The sequence below is a fragment of the Lissotriton helveticus genome, chromosome 1_1, assembly GCF_964261635.1.
Source record: "Lissotriton helveticus chromosome 1_1, aLisHel1.1, whole genome shotgun sequence".
NCBI classification, from domain to species: Eukaryota; Metazoa; Chordata; class Amphibia; order Caudata; family Salamandridae; genus Lissotriton; species Lissotriton helveticus.
In genome coordinates, this window is record NC_136057.1 from 251,587,506 (window position 1) to 251,607,944 (window position 20,439).

General features: G+C 44.4%; 1 protein-coding gene across 1 annotated transcript in view; it reads left to right on the forward strand.

Moving 5' to 3' along the window:
- LOC144769022 (glycine N-acyltransferase-like) overlaps positions 1-20,439 on the forward strand; it is a 190,137-nt gene that overhangs the window by 65,635 nt on the left and 104,063 nt on the right. Inside the window, exon 3 of the mRNA XM_078653022.1 lies at positions 8,058-8,165. Coding sequence (XP_078509148.1) covers positions 8,058-8,165 — 108 coding nt within the window. The remainder of the gene's footprint in view (positions 1-8,057; positions 8,166-20,439) is intronic.

The window sequence follows — 20,439 nt, forward strand, 5'->3', positions numbered from 1 at the left end:
CATCACTCACATGTAATTGGACTTTGAGTCTCGATTGTCCATAGTAACCACCCTTGCCTTGTTACTGTCCTTGGGACTGGGCGCTTGACCCAAGTACTTGTGCTGCCTCTGATGTACCTGCTCTGTTGTAAACACTGCCCTGTTGTTGTTATGATACTGCATTGTGCCCTCTCATGTGCTGTCTCTGATGTACCTGTGCCTTGCCATGGACTGTTGATGCACTTTGCCCCTCTCATGTGCAGCTTCAGATGTACCTGTTCTGTGCCATGGACTGTTGATGCACATAGCCCTTCTCACGTGCAGCCTCTGATGTACCTGTTGTGTGCCATGGACTGTTGATGCACTTAGCCCCTCTCATGTGCTGCTTCAGATGTACCTGTTCTGTGCCATGGACTGTTGATGCACATAGCCCCTCTCACGTGCAGCCTCTGATGTACCTGTGCCTTGCCATGGACTGTTGATGCACTTTGCCCCTCTCATGTGCTGCTTCAGATGTACCTTTTGTGTGCCATGGACTGTTGAAGCACATAGCCCCTCTCACGTGCAGCCTCTGATGTACCTGTTGTGTGCCATGGACTGTTGATGCACTTAGCCCCTCTCATGTGCTGCTTCAGATGTACCTGTTCTGTGCCATGGACTGTTGATGCACATAGCCCCTCTCACTCATGTGCAGCCCCTGATGTACCTGTGCCTTGCCATGGACTGTTGATGCACTTTGCCCCTCTCATGTGCTGCCTCTGATGTACCTGCTCTGTTGTAAACACTGCCCTGTTGCTGTTCTGATACTGCATTGTGCCCTCTCATGTGCTGCCTCTGATGTACCTGCTCGGTTGTAAACACTGCCCTGTTGCTGTTCTGATACTGCATTGTGCCCTCTCATGTGCTGCCTCTGATGTACCTGCTCTGTTGTAAACACTGCCCTGTTGCTGTTCTGATATTGCATTGTGCCCTCATGTGCTGCTTCAGATGTACCTGCTCTGTTGTACCCAGTGCCCATGCTCTTGGGTAGTGTACAATTATACCACTATTATGTTTAATAAAGCAAGTCAATCATGTGTCGTGGTTTGTCGTTGTCATTCCTGGTTGTGTACTTGAATTGTTGATATATTGGTGCGATCGTAAAGGCAGTTTCACAAACATGACACTCCCCCTCCCTACGTCACAGCCCTGGCAGGTATTCCCCTTCCGACAGCAATTGGTGTGTTGGCTTACCTGCGTCGTCATCGGTGATGGGCCATGACTTGCTGGTGGTGGAGCACGAAGAGTATCGGAAATGCGTGTAGCGCTGGGTCCATGATGGCGATCTGCTTGTGGTGTGTATCTCAGCAATGGGTTGTATCTTCGCTGTGGCGATTCCGCCGTGTTCAGGCAGGTTGTTTTTCCGCAGCGATTTTATGTGTGTTTTCCGCCATCGTGATTTGGAGGACGGTCGGAGACGTCATTCCGTATGGCGGTGTCTCTGGATTGGTTCCGTCCGCCGCGGTGTCGGGTGTACTTCCGCGGCGGTGCGTGCTCTTCTGCCGCGTACGGACATTTGACAGTGTTTCCCATCCTAATATGGCGGACGGAGTGCCCGCGGCAGGCAGACTGAAAAAAGGCATTTTCCGCCTACTCCAGGACAGCGGTCGTCCTTCCGTCCGCCATCGTAATCGACCCCAAAGTGTCAATCATAAGTAATGGAATGAGCAAAGTCCAATACGTAGTCCTAACTTTACTACTACTAAATGCCTTCTGTGAATACCAAAAGTAGTAGGTTTAGAATTTTATCTCAGATTAGTTCTGTTAATCGGCCCCATTGTCTTCCATCCCATTTATCGTGCAATTGAAATCAATCAGGCTAGAGGGTTGGTCGCTACACTATGGCGCTGAGTTGTGGGGCATGGAGTGGATGAAGCTGGTGGAAACAAGTTTATAGGATCATTAATTAATCTTCAAATAAATATGCCACTGGTGCTGGTTTGCTTAGATCTCAGGCTAAAGAGCTTTACACACATTGCTGCATTGCAGGTTTTTTTGGTCTGGGTAAGATGATGGCCCAGCAAAACTCAGAATCCAGTCAAAGAAGCTGTTGCTAAAGAACAAATCCTTGATAAAGCAGTAGGACGATTAGTGGGGTTCTGGGAGGTCAGGCAGTGGTTGGTCAGACTGGGTTTGAGGGACTTGTGGGATGATTCGAAAAAACATGCTGAAAGAAGCAAGATTTGGAATCATATTCAGGTTCCTTCTTTGAATGCCTTCACACCTAGCACCTTAACTGATATGTATTTAGATTGTAAAACTTCTTTCCTGTTTGTGATTTTTATGGATGAGATCAAGTCTCCTCACACATATACATTTCATTTGCAATTTAGATATGAGATGTTTCCTGTGAACCTTAGCGGAAGCTAATGGAAGCATGCTACTGTAACCCAATTGTGCCCTGTGTGTAGCCTTAGCTCTGAATCTGTAGATCAGTTTATGGTTTTTTGCCCCCTTCATGCACAGATTAGAAAAAGATGTGTCAACTTCTATCATTCAAATGGCCGACAGAAGCCCTGCAAGTGTTTAGATCTGACACAAGTAATTGGCTAGTTTTAACTTTAAAACAATACTTGTTTATGCCTGGTGCATTGGGACTAAGCTCTTGTCCACTACTATGTAGTATGGCTATAACAAGAGTGCTCCTTTAGAGTGCATTAGATAGTATAAACTGACCTTAATATAAGTGGATGAATTAGGTCAAAGGTTTATAAGCCAATTTGCCCCTCAGAATAAATGAGTTGTTTTTATAGATATGTTTGTATTGAAGAGTACAATATGTTTTCATACTATGTTTATTTTTATAATTATGATGTATATATGATGCCTATTTTACATTATTGTGTAATATATTTTTCTGTAAATATGTTGTGTATATTTTATGTCAATGATGAATAATTGATCGAATAAAGTAACTATTAGTCTGGAGCTTGTGCTTCTGGAAGATCTGTTTCCATCCAAAAGGGTCAGTTTCTGGGTTAGGTAAGATGGGGTATTGTGCTGCAGCCATTCATGGGTCACACTAGCAATTTCGAGATGGATCCTGGTGTCATATGTTAGCCATTTTAGTGACTGGAGGTGAGGGGTGATATGAACACTTTTTTAAACCAGTGATGTGCCTAGCTGCCACATTCAAAGCAGCCTTCTGTAGTTCAAGTGTGATTTTCGGGAGGCCCACAAAGGTAGCACTACCATAATCTAATTTCAATAACACAAGAGCTTCAACTACTGTTTTTAGGTCAGTCAAAGGAATGAAAGTTGTTTGTTTTGTTAGTGTATGGAGTTGATGGTTAGCTCCTCTGGTGGCTGCACTGATGTGTTTATGCTTGAAGAGGACAGTGTCCAAAATTATTCCTAGGGATTTAGCAGAGTTGATGCGCGGGGTACAGTTCTAGATGTAAGATTTGGGAGACAGTCTTTGACAGTGGGGGAGATGGTGGGTGGTGGGATTATTAAGAATTTAGTTTTGAGGGCATTGAGTTTGAGGTGGTTACAAGTGAGCCAATGTTGCATTTTGTCAAGGTGTTATTGAGGATGCTGATGTTATCTGGAGTGATGATGTTCATGTAGAGTTGAGTGCCATCCACATACATGTGGTAGGAAATGTGAGTGAGTTTGAGGATTTTGGTTAGGGGCTCAAAATGTATAGGTTAAACAGCGTTGAACCCTGGGGTACATCAAGAGACACTGGCAACTGATCGGAAAGTGTGTGGTTGATTAAAATGCACTGAGATATATTGTGAAGGAAAAAGGAGAACCATTTTAATATGGTACTGGAGAGACCCATCCTGTGTGCTAATAGATTCAAAAGGGTATCATGATTGACCGTGTCAAATGCAGCAGATTGGTCAAGTAGGATTAGTAGGCAAGATTTGTTCTGATCGAGTGAGGGTTAGGCATCATCAACAATGTGGACCAGGGCAGTTTTGGTGCTATGACACCGTTGCAAGCCATACCGGCATTGGTGGAGATGATGGAACAGCTCAATGTCATTGCGAAGCTATAAGTAAGAATTTTTTTCTAAGAGTTAAGCCAAAGTTGGGATGTTGGAGATATGGTGGGAGTTGTTGGGGGTCTGAATGGTCTGTGCTGTTTTTTTTAGGATAGGAGTAACCTGGCCAATTTTGAGGCAGTCCAGTATAGACCCTTAGATGAGTGAGGCATTGATAATCTTAGTCCATAATATGAGTAGGAAGTGAATGATCTATCTGAGGAGTTTGAAGGTAAGGGGATTGTTGAAGTGGTTGGAGTTTTTTAGAGATGTCAATAATCATTTTCACTGAAGCTCATAAAGGTGGACCAAGAGGTGTTATTTATCGCAAAACAGGGAGGGTATCTCAATCATTCTTCCTGATCAAGTGAGGTGGGGTACAGGGGGGGGATCGCATTGTAGTAGTTTGAGAGCATTCTAGATATCAGTGGTGATTACCATGGTTTTCTAGGCAAAGAATGGGGGCAACGGTATCACAGTTAGTGATATATTGTCAGAGGATGGGGAATAATTTTTCGTTTGTCTGGTTTTTAACAATTTAGAACAGTTTCTTTGGTTGAATAATTGCTGATGTTTTGTTCTTCATTGTTAGAGGAGTTAATCTCCATGAGTTGTGTGATGAATGTGTGGTTATCTCCAGGAGGGTGGTAAAATGTGTGAAGGGAGCACGTTGTGTTGTTATTGGTGATGAGAAGTGCAGTAATAGAGAGTGTGTTTGTTTTAAAAAATAGCGTGTACCTGTAAACACATGCTAAATAAAAAGGGCACTGGCAGTGGCACCAAAGGGTATGCCTAGCCTCTCATAATTAGCATGCGTGAGAGGTTTGATGGATAAAAGAATAAAGATATACCAGAATACATTAGAGAATCTATCATATGTAGAAAATGAAGAAAAATGCGATATTGATAAAACGAGCAAGTGAAAGAAACTGAAACCCATGTTATATTCCTTTTGGATGTAAGTTAGCACCATAGTACGTTGTCAATAAATCGATCCATTATTTCTGCACCTCATAAAAGTTCCTATTTGTGAGACCATAATGTATTCCTTTTTCATGTAGCAACACAGTACTGATGTTATGTAATGTTGATGTAATGTTAGATAAACTTCATTTGCACATACCTACATGTCAGGTAATCAAATCATGCTTATGTACAATAAAGATATATGCTGCTACAACTTTCTGTTGGTGAATCGAATCAGAGGGACCATATAATGGATACAGCACACAATCTTTCTCTGCGCTGTGGAGCATAGGCTGTGACATTCTGCTGTATCACAGCCAATGCCCTATTCCTAGAGCAGTGGCAAATCTGCACTGCATTGAGGACATGAAGACACAGGCTGATTCATGTGGTGGTCCACCTTTCACTGTACAGGTAAAACCGTGGTCTACTTTTGAAGGGGGAAAGAGATGCCTCTCCAGACTCGTGCAGCTAGTGATTGCACAAGAGTGCAGGGACATTTTTGTAGGCTGCATGGGACTGCCTTAATCCACATTCAAAGGGTGCAGGGAGGGGAGAGGAGAAGGATGGACTAAACGACCTTAATGTGGCGCATAGTCAGTCCTGCTTTGCCTTTGTACCTGCGGCTATAATATTTAAATGCAACAGTGGCAGCCCAAATACCACCTTGAAGCAGGGGTGTTTATTTATGAATGAACAACAGGGGTTCCAAGTGTGACAACTATATATAGAATGAGATCAATCACATTTAAAATTAAGTATTAATCAGAACATCAATAGGTGATAGGGCCGATTACGATGGTCCGCCACACTGGCGGACGCATCCTGCATTTTAACATTGCGGCGGGTGGCAGCACCTGCCACAATGTTAAAAAACATTTTGTGCTTTTGTATGTACAATGTGACAGGCACCGTGCGGTGCCTGCCACCTTGTACATGCAAATGCAGGGGGGTACCATAAGTACCCTCCATGTGCAGCACCCACCCTGCCCCCCATCTACCCGGGGTGCCCACAACGGGCCCTCAAAGGAATTCACCACCTGTCTTTTTGCGGCGACATCACCGCCAAAAAAGGCAGGCATCCTAATACCCACGGCGGTGCCCACACTGCACCGCTGCCATTGCCCTATTGTACCTGGTCCCGGCAAGTGGGCGGAAAAGGACCGCCTTGCGGGACCATGGCGGACGGTCTTTCCGTCCGCCGCGGTACCTTTCCCATTCCTCTCGCCATCCTAATTTGGCAGTGGAAATATTTAGGGTGATGGCGGGAAGTCCCCCACCGCCGGGCCGGTGGTCCTCACTGCCGGCCCAGCCATGGCGGGCTTCCCCCCATCGTAATCGGCCCCCAAGAGACTGGGCCAATGGATACATCTTTAAACAATATATATGTTATTGTATTTACAGTCTGATACATTTGCGCTCAGCTGATCACACAGTGAGTGCAAAAGAAACTGTGTAATAGTGTTTATGAAAAAAACAAATGGCAATGGAACTTGTAAATATCGTCTGTAGTGGGTAAAATTATTCAGCTCCAAATGGTACACTCTCCCTAATATTCACAAAGATGCCAAACCTTCTCCAGGAAGGACAGTTGTCTCTGGCTGTAGTTCACTTCTTGAATCCTTGGGAAAGTAAATTGATTGCTTTTTCGAAGACTTTGTGTCTTGCACTGGAGGTTATGTACATGACAGTGGGGACATGGTCAATCAGATTGAAAATGTAGATTTTTACCATGAAACTCAGCTATTGGCACACTTGGATATAGCTATTGATCTCTTGATTGAAACTTAATTTTGAATGGGATTGGTCTCGCTGTAATTACAGCTGTTCCACTATGTTGTACATTTGTGCATCTATGATACTGCACAGACACAAAGGCTATGCCCCATGTAAATGCAGTCCATAACAGCACTATCTTAAGGGGGTGTTCTCTTATCTGCAAAGCAGTGTTGTCTCATGCCAATAAGAAAACACGCTACCCCAAGCCATATTACAGAGAAAGGCATGGACACAAAGAAGCAGCCAGGTGTTCCATGGTCAGCAGTAAAATCTACGAAACCGCCTCTTGAACAGGGGGGAATGGTCTCCCATGGACAACTAGACATCTCAGTGCGAATAGCTGTAGTCAGTCATTGCACCTGGCATCAGGGGAGCTATACCCGTCTTTCAAATGAAAACCAAGTTGTTGCATGCACCGGAAAATGAGAAGAAGTGGCATCATACTGCCAATCTGTCTTTCACTCATGGTCCTAATTTCAGTGCAGGTTTGGCTTTACGAAGGCACTAGGAACAGCACATTGTTTGCACTAGGTGAACAGACTTTAATATTCAGGTATAATATTTAAGTTTGCAACACAGTTCAGAGTGGTACAATACCACCACATCCATAATACAATCTCTATGGCTAAATTACACTTAGCGCCCCAGAGTGCAATGTGCATGTTCATCAGATTTCTGAGTGCTGGGGCACATTTGGATTACAGAAGTGACTTCAGAAACCTGTACAGCCCTTCTGTAATGCATTTCACCCGGTGAGCCACCACAATCTTAAGGGGTGTCCCCCTATTGCAATGGGGGCATGGCTTTATGCAAATGAGAGAACATGTTGTCTCTACACATGTACTCTATACAGATGTGGGCTCATACGCCAAGGAGCTGTTGGGAAGTGCCCTGTGGGCGTCCATCTGAGGGGCAAATGGTGGGTTGCAAGGAAAGCACATGCACATCCCTGCAGGCATGTGCAGTCACTCACTGAAACCACATGAAGGGGGATCCCTTTCACCAGAATGCATTTCTACCCACCTTTCACTAACGCATTGTCTTAAGAGCAGATGCAAGTTCACAGCTAAACTTGGGTCAGCGCATTTGTGTTACTACAATGCAAAATGCACTAAAGTCTGCACCATTTTACAGAGAGGATGTGTGCAACTCGATCATGTGGCCAAAGCAAATTTGTCCACACAAATATTTTCTTGTTGCTGTGAATTAAAAATTATATATTTTTTTATGATTGTAGTTTTTCTGTTCTTCCAATGTATATGAGATAAACCTATTGTAGTTAATTATTTCCTCCTAATTCCAGGTCTATGGCTCGGTTTTCTACATAAACCGTGGAAATCCTTTACATATGGAAGTTCTAGTAGATTCCTGGCCTGACTTTAAAACAGTGATTTGCAAATCACAGTCTATGGTGAGTAAACTGCTGGGCAAAAGGATTGAGCCTCTTATGAGCAGGGACATACAGTGCCTAGTGTGTTGGTTTTAAATAATGATTTCATATGCAACATTAATAACTGGAAAGCCTTTCATAGTTGGAAAATATTTTGAAACTGTCCCTGTTTGGTACACTACCATCTGAAATCTCCTTGATAGACAATGTGCCATTGTTTGGGAATCTTACTTACAAAATTGATGAACATCATATGGGTACCACATTGTTGGTAGCCTAATTACTATTTTCTAGGTCAATGGCTGTGAAAGATTGTTTCCATTCAGACTTTGCCTCCGTGATGGCTAAAACAGTTGAGGCCTGGTACGAATTTGGAGAAAGCAAATACAAAAGTGCACTCCTTGTCACCCTTCCTCTGCTTATACTGCCTTGTTTATCCCTGCATAATAGGGGAAATGCAGCCAACTGTTCTGGGATCCAAGTCATATGGACCCACCTGAACTCCTGCACATCTCTCATGTCTCCTAGTCTGGTATTGACTACTACCATACTTCTTATCAACATGTAGTCTGCACACAGGTGCAAAAGTTCTGTTTTAATGAGAGGTTAATGGGTGGCAGGATGCAGGGGCATATGCAATCCTGTTTAAAGTTACAGGTAATGAATTAGAATTTAATAAAAATGCACATGTTTTGCTATTTTGCAAGTCCTGGCAGTGACAAACAGCTAAACTTGTTTCTCACTGCTGTGAGGCATATTCCTTCCATAGGCTAGCATTGGGGGTTCCTTAATACCTTTTGAGCTCGATTTCCTGATTGATTAGAAGTAGCTACTTTACGTTTAATATATTTCGAATATCTTTGGAATAGTGATGATAAATCCCCTTTAGCAGTTAAGTTGGATTTGGCATTACCATTTAAGAAATGCTACTTTTAGAAAGTGGTTATTTCTTTGCTCTTAATTTTGTTCTGTGTGTCTGCAGCCTGCCTCTATTACACATCTGGGCTAGGTGACATCTATACTTTGTCCATACTCTCTAGGCATCCACCACACAGAAAGGACTGGTCTGACAGGGGATACATCTACACTCATCTGCATACTTATAGTCTTCTTGGGCAGGGAGAGGGAGCAGTGGTTCACACTTAAATTTGAATAGCTTGTGTCCAGCCCTCACAGAAAGGGCTGCTTCAACTCTCCCTGCGGGTATTGTGGAGCCAGGGCTCGGCTGAAAGGGATCCATGTGTACTTCGGGGAAATCTTTTGAAGTCACCCCTTACATCAAAGGCTCTTTGGGTATAAGTACCAGGGATTTGGCCCTTTCAAATCAGTACACTAATGGACCTGTAAAGAAATCTGACGGAGTAAAGGCTGCTGTGCTGAAGAATAGCCATTGTGCTTGGATTGAATGTTCCGAGAAACTGCTTTCCCGCTTTGCTGCACTGCTTTTCTGCCTGCAGATCTCTGCCCTGCTCAAGCAACAGGGACACTCAGCAAGTGCAAACTGTCCGCCATAGTCTGGAGTTGAGAGACAGCTGCCTGGGGCAAGCCCACCTCTACCAGCCAATCGTCAAGGTAGTGGAACCACTGACCTCTGCAAATGTGCTGTGACCACAGCCATAACCTGGGTGAACAGGTGAGGGAGATTGGTAAGGCCGAAAGGGAGCATAGGTAACCGGTAATGCTCATGGCCCACCATGAACCGCAGGTAAGGCCTCTGGGCAGGTAGGACAGGAATGGGAAAATTAGATACTGCAAGTCCAATGCTACCATCCAGTCTTCAGGGTCGAGGGCAGATAAGAGCAGAGCCAGGGTGAGCATCCACATTTTTGCCTTTTTCAAGAAGTAATTGAGAGAGTGTGGATGTAAGATAGGACGGAGGCCTTCATTATCCTTTGGCACTAGAAAGCAATCTCAACTTACTTGTGATGATGGTACCTTCTTGATGGTTTTTATGGCCAGAAGAGACAGTACCTCCGTCCACAAGACCACAAAGGTGGGTCTGTCAATCAATGGGGGGACCAAGGAAATGGCATTAGAGTCTGTTGGAAGGGGAGGGCATAACCACAGTCAAGAATCTGGAGCACCCATGTGTCAATAGTGATATTATCAAATTGACGCATATGGTGTCAGATTCTGCGGCCACCCGGATGCCCGTGCTGGATTAAGGCTGTATTAAAGGGTCTTCGGGCCTCATTTACAAGGCCTTGCGCGCTGCTGGAATAACACTTTTATTGATGGATCGCCGCTGGTGCACATTGCAGGACCATATCTACACAAAGCCACCATATGTGGCTTTACATGGCCATGTAGATATGGCCTGAGGGTACACAGTTTCTGCATTGCCTCTCTCTACGATAAGGAAGTGTGCCATGGGCATTATTGTGGATGTTCCCATATAACACCAATGGCATTTGACACATTCCCAGATTTAGGAGATTTCGTAAACCTTGGAATGTGTCAAAAACCTACGCATCCACAGAGGAGGCTTAAGGGAGGCGCAATGGGGATAAATACATTTATTTCTCCTTGTTTTTAATTTTTCTATGTGTGCCGCATTTTGCAGCACACATAGAAAGAGGAAAATGCCTTTAATGATTGTTTTTGGATAGGAAGATGTCCCTTTATGCACAAAAAACATCATCCCCTCAGTGCAGATTCCCTTGCAAAATGACACAAGGGAATCTGTACCCCCATACAGCTGCTGTTTGCTTTTCTATTGCCGTAGGGCAAGCATCAAAAGGCAGCCCTGCTCTTTGGCAAAACCTTGTAAATGAGGTCCTTAGACTGGGCAACTGCAGAGGGGGGAAGATTGGGTGATCCGAAGGCTTTAGGCCCAATGAGGCGTGTGGGAGCCATGTATGTGGCCGCAAAAGGCCTGTGCCTGCTGACCGTTGTGGCTAGGAAGAAATGGCCCAGACTGATATCCCTACCGTAGCCACGGAAGGAGCGTAAGGAATGCAGTTGTCATGGGGACACAGAGAGGCCCAATATCCTAGAAGTAGTCCTACTGTAGTTTAATATCTCCCATGCCGAATCTTCCTTGTTGCCAAAGACCAATCAAAGTGCATGTCCATAAGGGATGCCTGAACATCACCAAAAAGCAATTTTTCCTCAACCAGACATGATGTCAGAGCTCCACTGAAGAAGCAATAGCTCTGCCCAATGAGTCGGTCGTATCCAGCCCGCATCTTATCATGAACTTTGCAGCATCTTGTCCATCAGCAGAGCTTGGGAGAGAATGACCTGGGTCTCATGCAGGTCTCATCCAGAACCATAGGCAGCCCGTGCGTAACCATCTCCCACACCATGTAGTATTCTTGGACTTTACTGTCAGGCTGGCTCAAGAGAAACTCAACTTAGTGAAGACATCCAGCCTTTTGGATTTACTATCCAGTGGTGTGGTAGGGAACTCACTGGGATTGATCTGGGAAGTTGAGGCCAGGACCACCAGTCTCTCAGGGTTAGTATGACGGGAAAGGAAAGCTGGGTTCCCAGGAGCGGGACAATGGCAGCTAGCAATGGTCTTGTGAACAGGAGTGCCTGTGGCAGACGTGGCCCAGGCTCCAAGCAGGTCAGCCGGCCCATACATGAGGGCTTTGTTAAAGAGTAATAGGGGTTCTAAAGGAGATACCCAGTGCTGAAGCACCTCTGCCAAGACATTGATTTTGAACTGAACCATGGACAGCATTGTGTATAGCCGCCCTCTGGGCTACCATCACGTGAGAATCCCCTTCCTCTGTAGCCACTGTGGAAGGAGAGAGGTGTCTAATGTATGATAAGGTGTCCAGACCACTGGCATCATCCATTTCCTCGTTCCAGTTGTCACTGGCCATGGACTCTGCTAGGGAGTCAGTGTAGGTATATGGATCCTCAAAACCCCTCCATTTGTATTCCTCAGCAACCTTCAGGGAAATAGGACCCCATCTACAATTCAGGCTGCACAGCCTCCCAGTTCCAGAACTGATGTCATGTGATGCCGGCCCACTCCGTATTGGAGTTAGGAACCACAATGGGCTTGGTGGTTCCAATAGGTATTCGTGGTGTTGAGAATGGAGCCACTGAAACGGTCAGCGGAAAAGGTTGTGAAGCAGTGGCTGGAGCAAATTTGAGCCTACCAATGGATCCTGAGGGGTAAACTGGTGGCAACAGTGGACCCGCTGGTGGAGCCCAATTGAAGACCCTTCCACATCAATGGAGCCTGAGGAGGCTCCAGCGGAGTTTGGCCACCTAAAGCTGAGATTTATAGCCTCATAAAACAGTCAGAGTTGGGCAAGGGTTGAAACTCGCAGAAGCATGTAGCAGACCCATAATCCAACACAATCTGCATAGCAGCAACCTGAGTGCAGGGTCCTGATTTATGTTGTTGTTCTCTCATGTCGTCCGAAGAGCTGAAAGAGTACTGAGAAGTCGAAGAAAGCTTCGACTTCTTTTACTTCTTCTTATGAGACTTATCTGAAGAAGTCTAGCAGTGTAACATGAACTGATGGGAGCAGTTCAGAAATCTCCAACATGAACAGGACCTGGAGTGGCACAGAGTTGCATGTGGAGCAGCCAACAGTTTTATGGACCCCTTATGGATGTCATTAGTTTTATGGTCATGCACTCTACACACAATGTAGGGCCATGGTCACTCTCCAAGCGCTGACACACCAAGTAGGGATACATTACTGACAACTGTCGATCACAAGGCTTAATCCAAGTGGGTTTCTTAAAGGGCAAATAAAAAAAGGCACAGTAGTTGTTGACAAAATGGTCATCAAATTCAGTAAAAAAGTGACTGAGGGAAGCTTGTCCAGATCAACATTGAGGTCAGCTCACTGGGGTGGAGCCTGTATAGACACCACCAATGTCACTTCCAATGCGGATAACTCCAATGATGCAATGTGGAGCTGAACATCATCACCTACATCAAGGGGATTGCTAAAAAAATTCCAGATCCACTCTAACGCCTGTGGAATATTCTAAGAGAAGGAATCTGGAGTTAAAAGTCTCTAAGAGTTAGAATTATTTATTTCTAAAGGCAACATTACAACATATATACACAATAACAAATTTCCCCTTGAAGTCGGGGCTCCAGTGTACTGTTTTACTAGCAAATTCCTCTCCCACCTGTTCTACGTAATGTGACAGGGGAATTCTCCATTCACGGGTGGCTGCATCCAGGGAATGCTTACTAGTAGGCCTTCACTCAAGAGTGCACTCCCACTCCTTGTAAACTTGTCAAAAGTGTTTTGGCACCACAGTGCCCTCAGCCACCAATTCCCACAGGGCCTTATAGGACCATAACCATCCTTTCCTCCTCCTAAAGCAAGGAGGCTTGCTATATCTCCATGAGTACCCCGATCGTGGACATTCACACTGCTCTACACTGGTGTGGGGAGTTGGCTGCATGCAGCTCTTTCCTGAGCATAAGTGGTCAGCTCCAGCAGTGATCGGAGGTGCCCCAGTGCTCCTCCTGCATGGTAAGTCTTGTGCTCCCCAAACGGTTTGGGGAGAATTGGATTTCTGTGCTCCTGGCTTGGGTCCCATTTGATGCAGGTATGCACACAGGGTTCTTCCTCATTTTTGCATTGGCAGTTCCAGCTAAATACTCATTGTTTTGTGGTGACCCATGGGTCACCACTTCAGATTTCTCAGACAATGTCCTGATCCTCGCAACTACTTAAGTATTAGAATCCCCTCCATACATACGTGGTTGCCATAACTCCACTGCAACATCCCTAATTACACAATAGGATGTACAACTGCGGCCCCTTCTAACATATGGGATGCCATGAGACCCTTTGCAGGCTTCAGCTCTTCAAACAATATCTTTCACAGCTTCCATTCCTGGCATATGAGCTCACTTCCACAGGTGCCACACAATTTCACTTGCCCAGAATGGCACTCAGCGTATGGCTTTCTTTACAGTGGCCCTGCCCTGGCATACAGGAGTCGCTGACTGGAATCTGAACACAGGCAACAACTGGTTTGGTGCATCAGCCCTCTCCTTACTCTTTGCACCCTAAGTCCACTTGTCGCCCAATGCCCTGGCCACAAGCTGAAGTTTTGCCGACCTTCCCCTCCTCACACAGCCCATCTGGCTGCTTGACAGATTATATATTTTGGGGTCTCAACCCCTTCTTATAGTTCATTTCCAGGCATAAAATATGATCTAGGGTCAGGGTCATTGAAGTGTTTGTCCTATGGTGGAGTGGAGTGTTGTGGCTCACTGGTTAGAGGCGGCAGACCCGTAAGCAGAGGACGGCCCGGGACCAGGGTTCGATTCCCGACGCGGCAGGGTCGTGGACCAGGGTCAGCGGGCTCGATAATTCTCGCCTCGGTGCCTACTCTAGTCAGGGACCACACTCGGCAACTCTGGGCATTAGCTTGCCTCATCTTCACAACGGCCCCCCAGACCGCCGGGGATGCTTGGTCGCACCTTAGAGATACCCATTAGGGACCATCTCTCAGGGTGAGCCAGGACGGGTTCCCCAGCGGTCGAAGCGCGGAGATACTCCTCCGGGAGTTGATTCTAGCGCTATATAAACCCACAATTAATTAATTAATTAATTATGGTTCAGCCTTCTCTGGAGAACACCCTTCTTTTCTCTCTTCTTCCTCTTGAAAGGTCAACACAGATAATAGTCCCACAAGAGAAGCCATAAGAGAGACTATAATTCATACCTTGATGTCAGCTGCAGTGATACGTGCATCACACGTTAATCCTGGGATCTGGGCCTACTCTTTATGATTCCCTTAGCACCCCCATTGCATTCATGAGATGTGTCCAAGCCCCTTTCTTGTGATGTCTCTCATAATCAAAGAGAGCCTTTTGAAGTGGACAGGGCTAGTTGCTTTATCCCTACTTAAGTGTGGCCCAATCACCACACAGAAATTCATCAATACACAAATCTGTCTGGTGGGAACCCATTACTCCTCATGTCTTCACTAGGCAGGACTGGACCTCCCAAAATGAACCCATGACAATCCATATAATGTACCATAGGGGGTGCATTCAGTGCATGGACACAGTACACAAACGATTTTGTACTGTTACCTCCATACATTTTGCCCTCACAGACACGCATTCATTCCCCTCACATATTCACTTTGTGTACTGCTCCATACTGTAGCCATTCTGTGCAGCGTCAAGATGTGCTACATCCAAACATGCACACTGCCAGCAAACAGATTCATCACATGCGCACTGCACAATGCAAAACCTTTAATGTATTGTACTTTTCTAAGCACATATAAACCCAGCACATGCTTCCACTGCGAAACAAATGCACAGCATACACCCAATACATGCACTCACGCTATATGTACTGCACATTGCCAAAAGTCTAGTCGTCTCATACTGGGTTTGTAGGTAGAGCTTGGAGTTATCATTACAGAAAACTGAGTGGCAGTGACAGACTGCCGTAGTTGGAGTGGGACAGTGATCCCATTTCATGGCTATGTGGTGTTTGGCCAGCAATAATGCCAGCATGGTGAACTTGAATACCACTTTGGGTGTATCATTTACATAGCCCAAACTTGCCATCAATGGATCTGGTATCATCTGTATGTCAGTCATGACTAATAGTTCCTTAAATGCCTGTGCCCAATTCTGCAATATGGACAGACAATGCCATGACTGGTGAAGAAAGTCCGCTTCTGAGTGTCTGCATCATCCTCTTGGAGATGCAAAGTATGTGGTTTAGCAAGAGTGTAGTCTAAACATTTATAATGTATGGCCCAGTGGCGACCATTCATTGAGGCCTTTTCAGTCTGCTGGGAGCAATATAACTATTGTTTCTCAGTTATCTGCCTGCCCAGGCCAGCTTCCAATTTCCCTTGGATTGGGATGTGTTTAGAAATGATATGTTTTTTCTCTGGGCTCACACTGCCACTGAAAAGAATCCCCAGCATGATGTAAGCCAATTAATGGTGCTGCGTTCTGGCATTGGGTTCAGACGTATGTGGTATTCAGGGATTACAGAGTAAGGGTATTTACTGAGGGAACAAGCCTGCAGGATGGTACATTTTGTTAGGAAGTGTTAGGCAGATGCTGCAATTAAAAGAATAAATCTCTTTGGGGAAGTTAAAGGTCTTCCAGCAGATTTGTGTTTGTAAGGGTGCGGACTGGCTATATCCGCCTCTACCACCATTGACTGCGAGCAGTGCGATGCAAAACCAACAGTAAACAACATGTCTTTTACCCAGTTGTAATTATGGGTTTGGCACTTCGTGCTCACCACCCTGAAAAGGCCATATTAGTATATTTAATTTTACTCAGGTTGTTTGTCTCCCCAAATGAGTCTAGTTAACAGTGAGTGCAGTTTATTGAAAACGAGCATTGTTGGGTGTATCAGTATAATATTGAAATAATACAGCAGTCTGGGAATGACTACCATTTTAATCAATGCAATTCTACCTATAAGCGTTAGCAATAACCTGGTCTGAAAGCTTGGCGATAGTTTTGACATAGTTCTCTGGACTCATGTTGTCAACTGTGGAGCATACATAGATACTGAGGTATTTTATGGATGTCAGGGATTACTCTAGTTGATATTCTAAGTGATATTTTGGAGTATGACTATCCAGAGGGACTATACTAGACTTGACCAGGTATTATTTATCCTGGAGATGGCCCCATTTTATAATCACACTGATTAGTAGCTTCAGGTTAATAAGGTAGTTGACATCAACTGGGTATAGCTAAACTACTATATTCTCGAACCCCCTCTGGGTCTGGTGCTGTTGCAGCATACATACGATGGGTTTTATGCTGAAAGAGAACAGCAGCGGAGACACGACATCCCTGCCTTGCTGTGTGATACACATCAATAGTTGAGGATATTTTATTATTATCACACAGCACTGCCATAGATTGAGCATACAGCAATCCCACTCAAATAGAAACACTTACTATACTCATCCTCAACCTCCCCAGATAAACTCAAATCACATCCCACCTTAAGAATCTACACCTTCGCCTGATCCAGAAGAAATGCCAGTTCAAGATGTCGACCCACGTATAGAAAGAACTGCACAATTAAGGACCAGCCTATAAATCTCTGATTGATTGATTGATTGATTGATTAAGCTCAATCCAATCCTGCCCAAGATGTGCAATGCACTTAAATTTCAAGAGGTCAAATCCCTTAGCGGCATCCAGAAACACTGCTACAGCACTTGTCTGAGGGTCTAGTTGGTGTAGGAGACCCAAAATAATATGTTGGTTATGATGTTGATCTCTCAGGCACAAAGCCTAACTAATCAAGAATCACAATGGTAGGCATGAAGTGGTCCAGTCTTTTGGCAAGTTTCTCAGCCAATATCTTATTATCAGTATTTATCAGTGACAGCTGCCTAGAGGAATTGCAAATGGTGGGGTATTTTCATGGCTTAAGTATAGTGATCACCTGGGACTCACATGCAGTGCCTGGGAGACTCCCTTTTTCAAATGCCTCCTGATAAACCTTGATGAGGTACAGAGCAATCATCATGGCATACTCTCTATAAAAGTTTACAGTCAGACTGTCACCGCCAGATGCTTTGCTGCTAGCCATGGACTTACTTAGGTATTCCCTCTGACTGTTTGTCAGCCATGTCAAATATATATCTTTCAGGACTTTTACAATCTCACACATGTTTTTAAAATAGTTTGAGAATCAGTTGCTAATGTCCTTTCAGCACTGCAAACTTCACTGATATTGGGGGCTGCCCAGGGCTTATGAATACGAGGGAGTTCATCTTCCCTGTATCTCTGAGATGTGGTACATTTTACTAGGAAACTAATCTTCATATCCGCTTCAATGAGGATTTCCTGAACTTCTCATAGTAGGTCTTTATGAACGTGGTCTCTGTCACTCCTAACTGTGTCACATTTTAGTTAACAAACCTTGTCATTCAGCTGTGCTAGGTGGTTTCCTATAGATTTGAGGATGCCACTGGCTTTAGATGTACAAATTCTTAGTATATGCATTAAAAGCTTTCCAAACAATGTTAGGGCTTTCAACATGGTTGATAGTGATGTAAAAACATTTGATTATGTCTGACTTTAGTTGAGCTGTAAATTCTCAGTCCAGTGGAACATAAGAGGGAAAGCGCCATCGTCTGTATTAAATTAATTCAGCAGACACAGCCAAGTGAGCAAGACTGGGGAATTTTCTGAGAGGGTTCTACCAAGTATCTTAATGTTTATATACATCCATTTTTTAATATGAGCCAGTGATCTAGTAATAAGGAGTGACTAGCATTTGCCAAGGATGAGTACTCATAGCTTGTAGACTTACATTGTAGCAATATGTGCATGGCACCACTCACTGACATCATTCAATTCTAAAATATCATCATCAGCTTTTACACTGAGAACAGCAAACTCATCCTGTTCCAATCAGACAAAATAACAACCACCAGAAATAACGTCATCAATTGCATGATAAGGATAGCAGAATAGATGAGAACCAGCTGCTTGAATCTCACCTCAGACAAGACGTCTTTGGAAACAAGACCTTCCCATGGGACACCACCTATTTGAAAACAGGACTAGGACAAATGCGACCATGGGATCATCCTGGATTACAAGATCAACATGACAGCATAAGTCAAAACAGTGAGCTATGCCTGCTTCCACATTCTACAGATGCTGCAAAAAATCTTCAAGTGACTGCCACAGACCACCAGATGAACCATCATGCAAGCCCTCATCATAAGGAGACTCGACTATGGCAGTGCACTCGACATTGGAATATCCAAGTACCTCCTGCTTAGGCGTCTCTAACCTTCCGTGTACAGAGAGCTACTTATCTTCAATGTAAAGCATTGAGAGCTACTAATATTATTATTGTTGTATAATTTCCATTTTCTTATATGTATCTTATTCAACAAAGCTAAAGCTTTCTAATTTATTAAGCAGGGCTTCACACATGTGAGCTACTCAGAGGTAGCTACAGTAGCTCACAAACTACTGGTTGGTGACCCCTGATTCAGACCATTCAAATCTCCACTGCAAGATTCATACTTAACCTATCACAGCACACCCGAATATTGCCTCACCTCAGAGAGCTCCACTTGCTCCCCATTTACAAACTCTGCTGAATCAAACTCCTCAACGCACACCTACAAAGCCCTGCATTACACTAGATCAGCATACCTGACAGCCGCCTATACTTCCACCAACCAGCCGGACACCTACTCTCAGTCTCATCTCTCACTCACACCCCACACCCCTGCATTCACAAAAGCAGATTAGGAGTTTTTTTTTCTCCTTCGTTGTACCCAAAAGATGGAACAAACTTTTTCTTCAGAGCCTTCTCCTCCTCACTTCTTGAGTTCCGGAAGAAGCTGAAACTGTAGGTTGGGAATGCACACTCACCACCAGCCTGAATGACTTCACTGGTGATTAGTGCAATCTACAAGTTGATGTAACATAACATATCATGCCCATCAATTTGAACTGGGCTGTATTTTGTTGTAGTGCTTTAACTGCCTGAGGCAAAAAGTATTTAGTGCTGGATGTTCTGTCAATTAGGGGAATGCGACCAAGAATAAAGTCTCCTTCCCATCTTAGCATACCAGATGGGCACTACTGTAGTTTGTCTTTGACCTTCTGATGTAAGGTGGGTGTGGAAATATTAGGTCCATATACATTGATAATTGTGTTAGGTAACATACATATTTACCCACTTACTATCAAGATGCGGTCTTCAGTATCATTCATTTTTGCCAGAGGTTAAATAGTGTTTCTTTATTGATTATCACAGGCACTCCCCAGGCATAGTTGGAATGGGTGGAAACAAAATCTGTGGTCTAGCTGATAGCCAATCTTTTATCTGTGCAGAGGCTCAAATGTGTTGCTTATATATCAGACCCATATGTATATTGTGGCAGTCTATGCAGGTGTTATTTACCCCATAAATGTTCAATGTCAAGAAGGTAATCGTGTCTCATTCCTGGTTGGGTTGCTCGATGGCAATTCTGGGCTCAGGAATGAGACACGATCGGTCCGGTCTCCTATGAAGAGGCTTTCTTGCCCTGGTTTGGAAAATGCTCAGATAATTGAGTACCCCACCATATGTCCCTTGATATTGGGCACCGCCACCTGGAAATAAACAATGTTTGGACCTAAATCTGGCCAAAAATTGCCTAAAGATTTTCAAGACAAGCTTTTTTATTCTCTGTCCTGAAGATGATGCCACTCATGTCACAATAGGCATGGAAACGTTGTCGACATTTTAGCGTCATATGTGAAATGAAAAGTATAAATTGTATACAATGATGCTTCTAAAATGTATTTTTGTCTGTTCACTGAACTACTAGTATA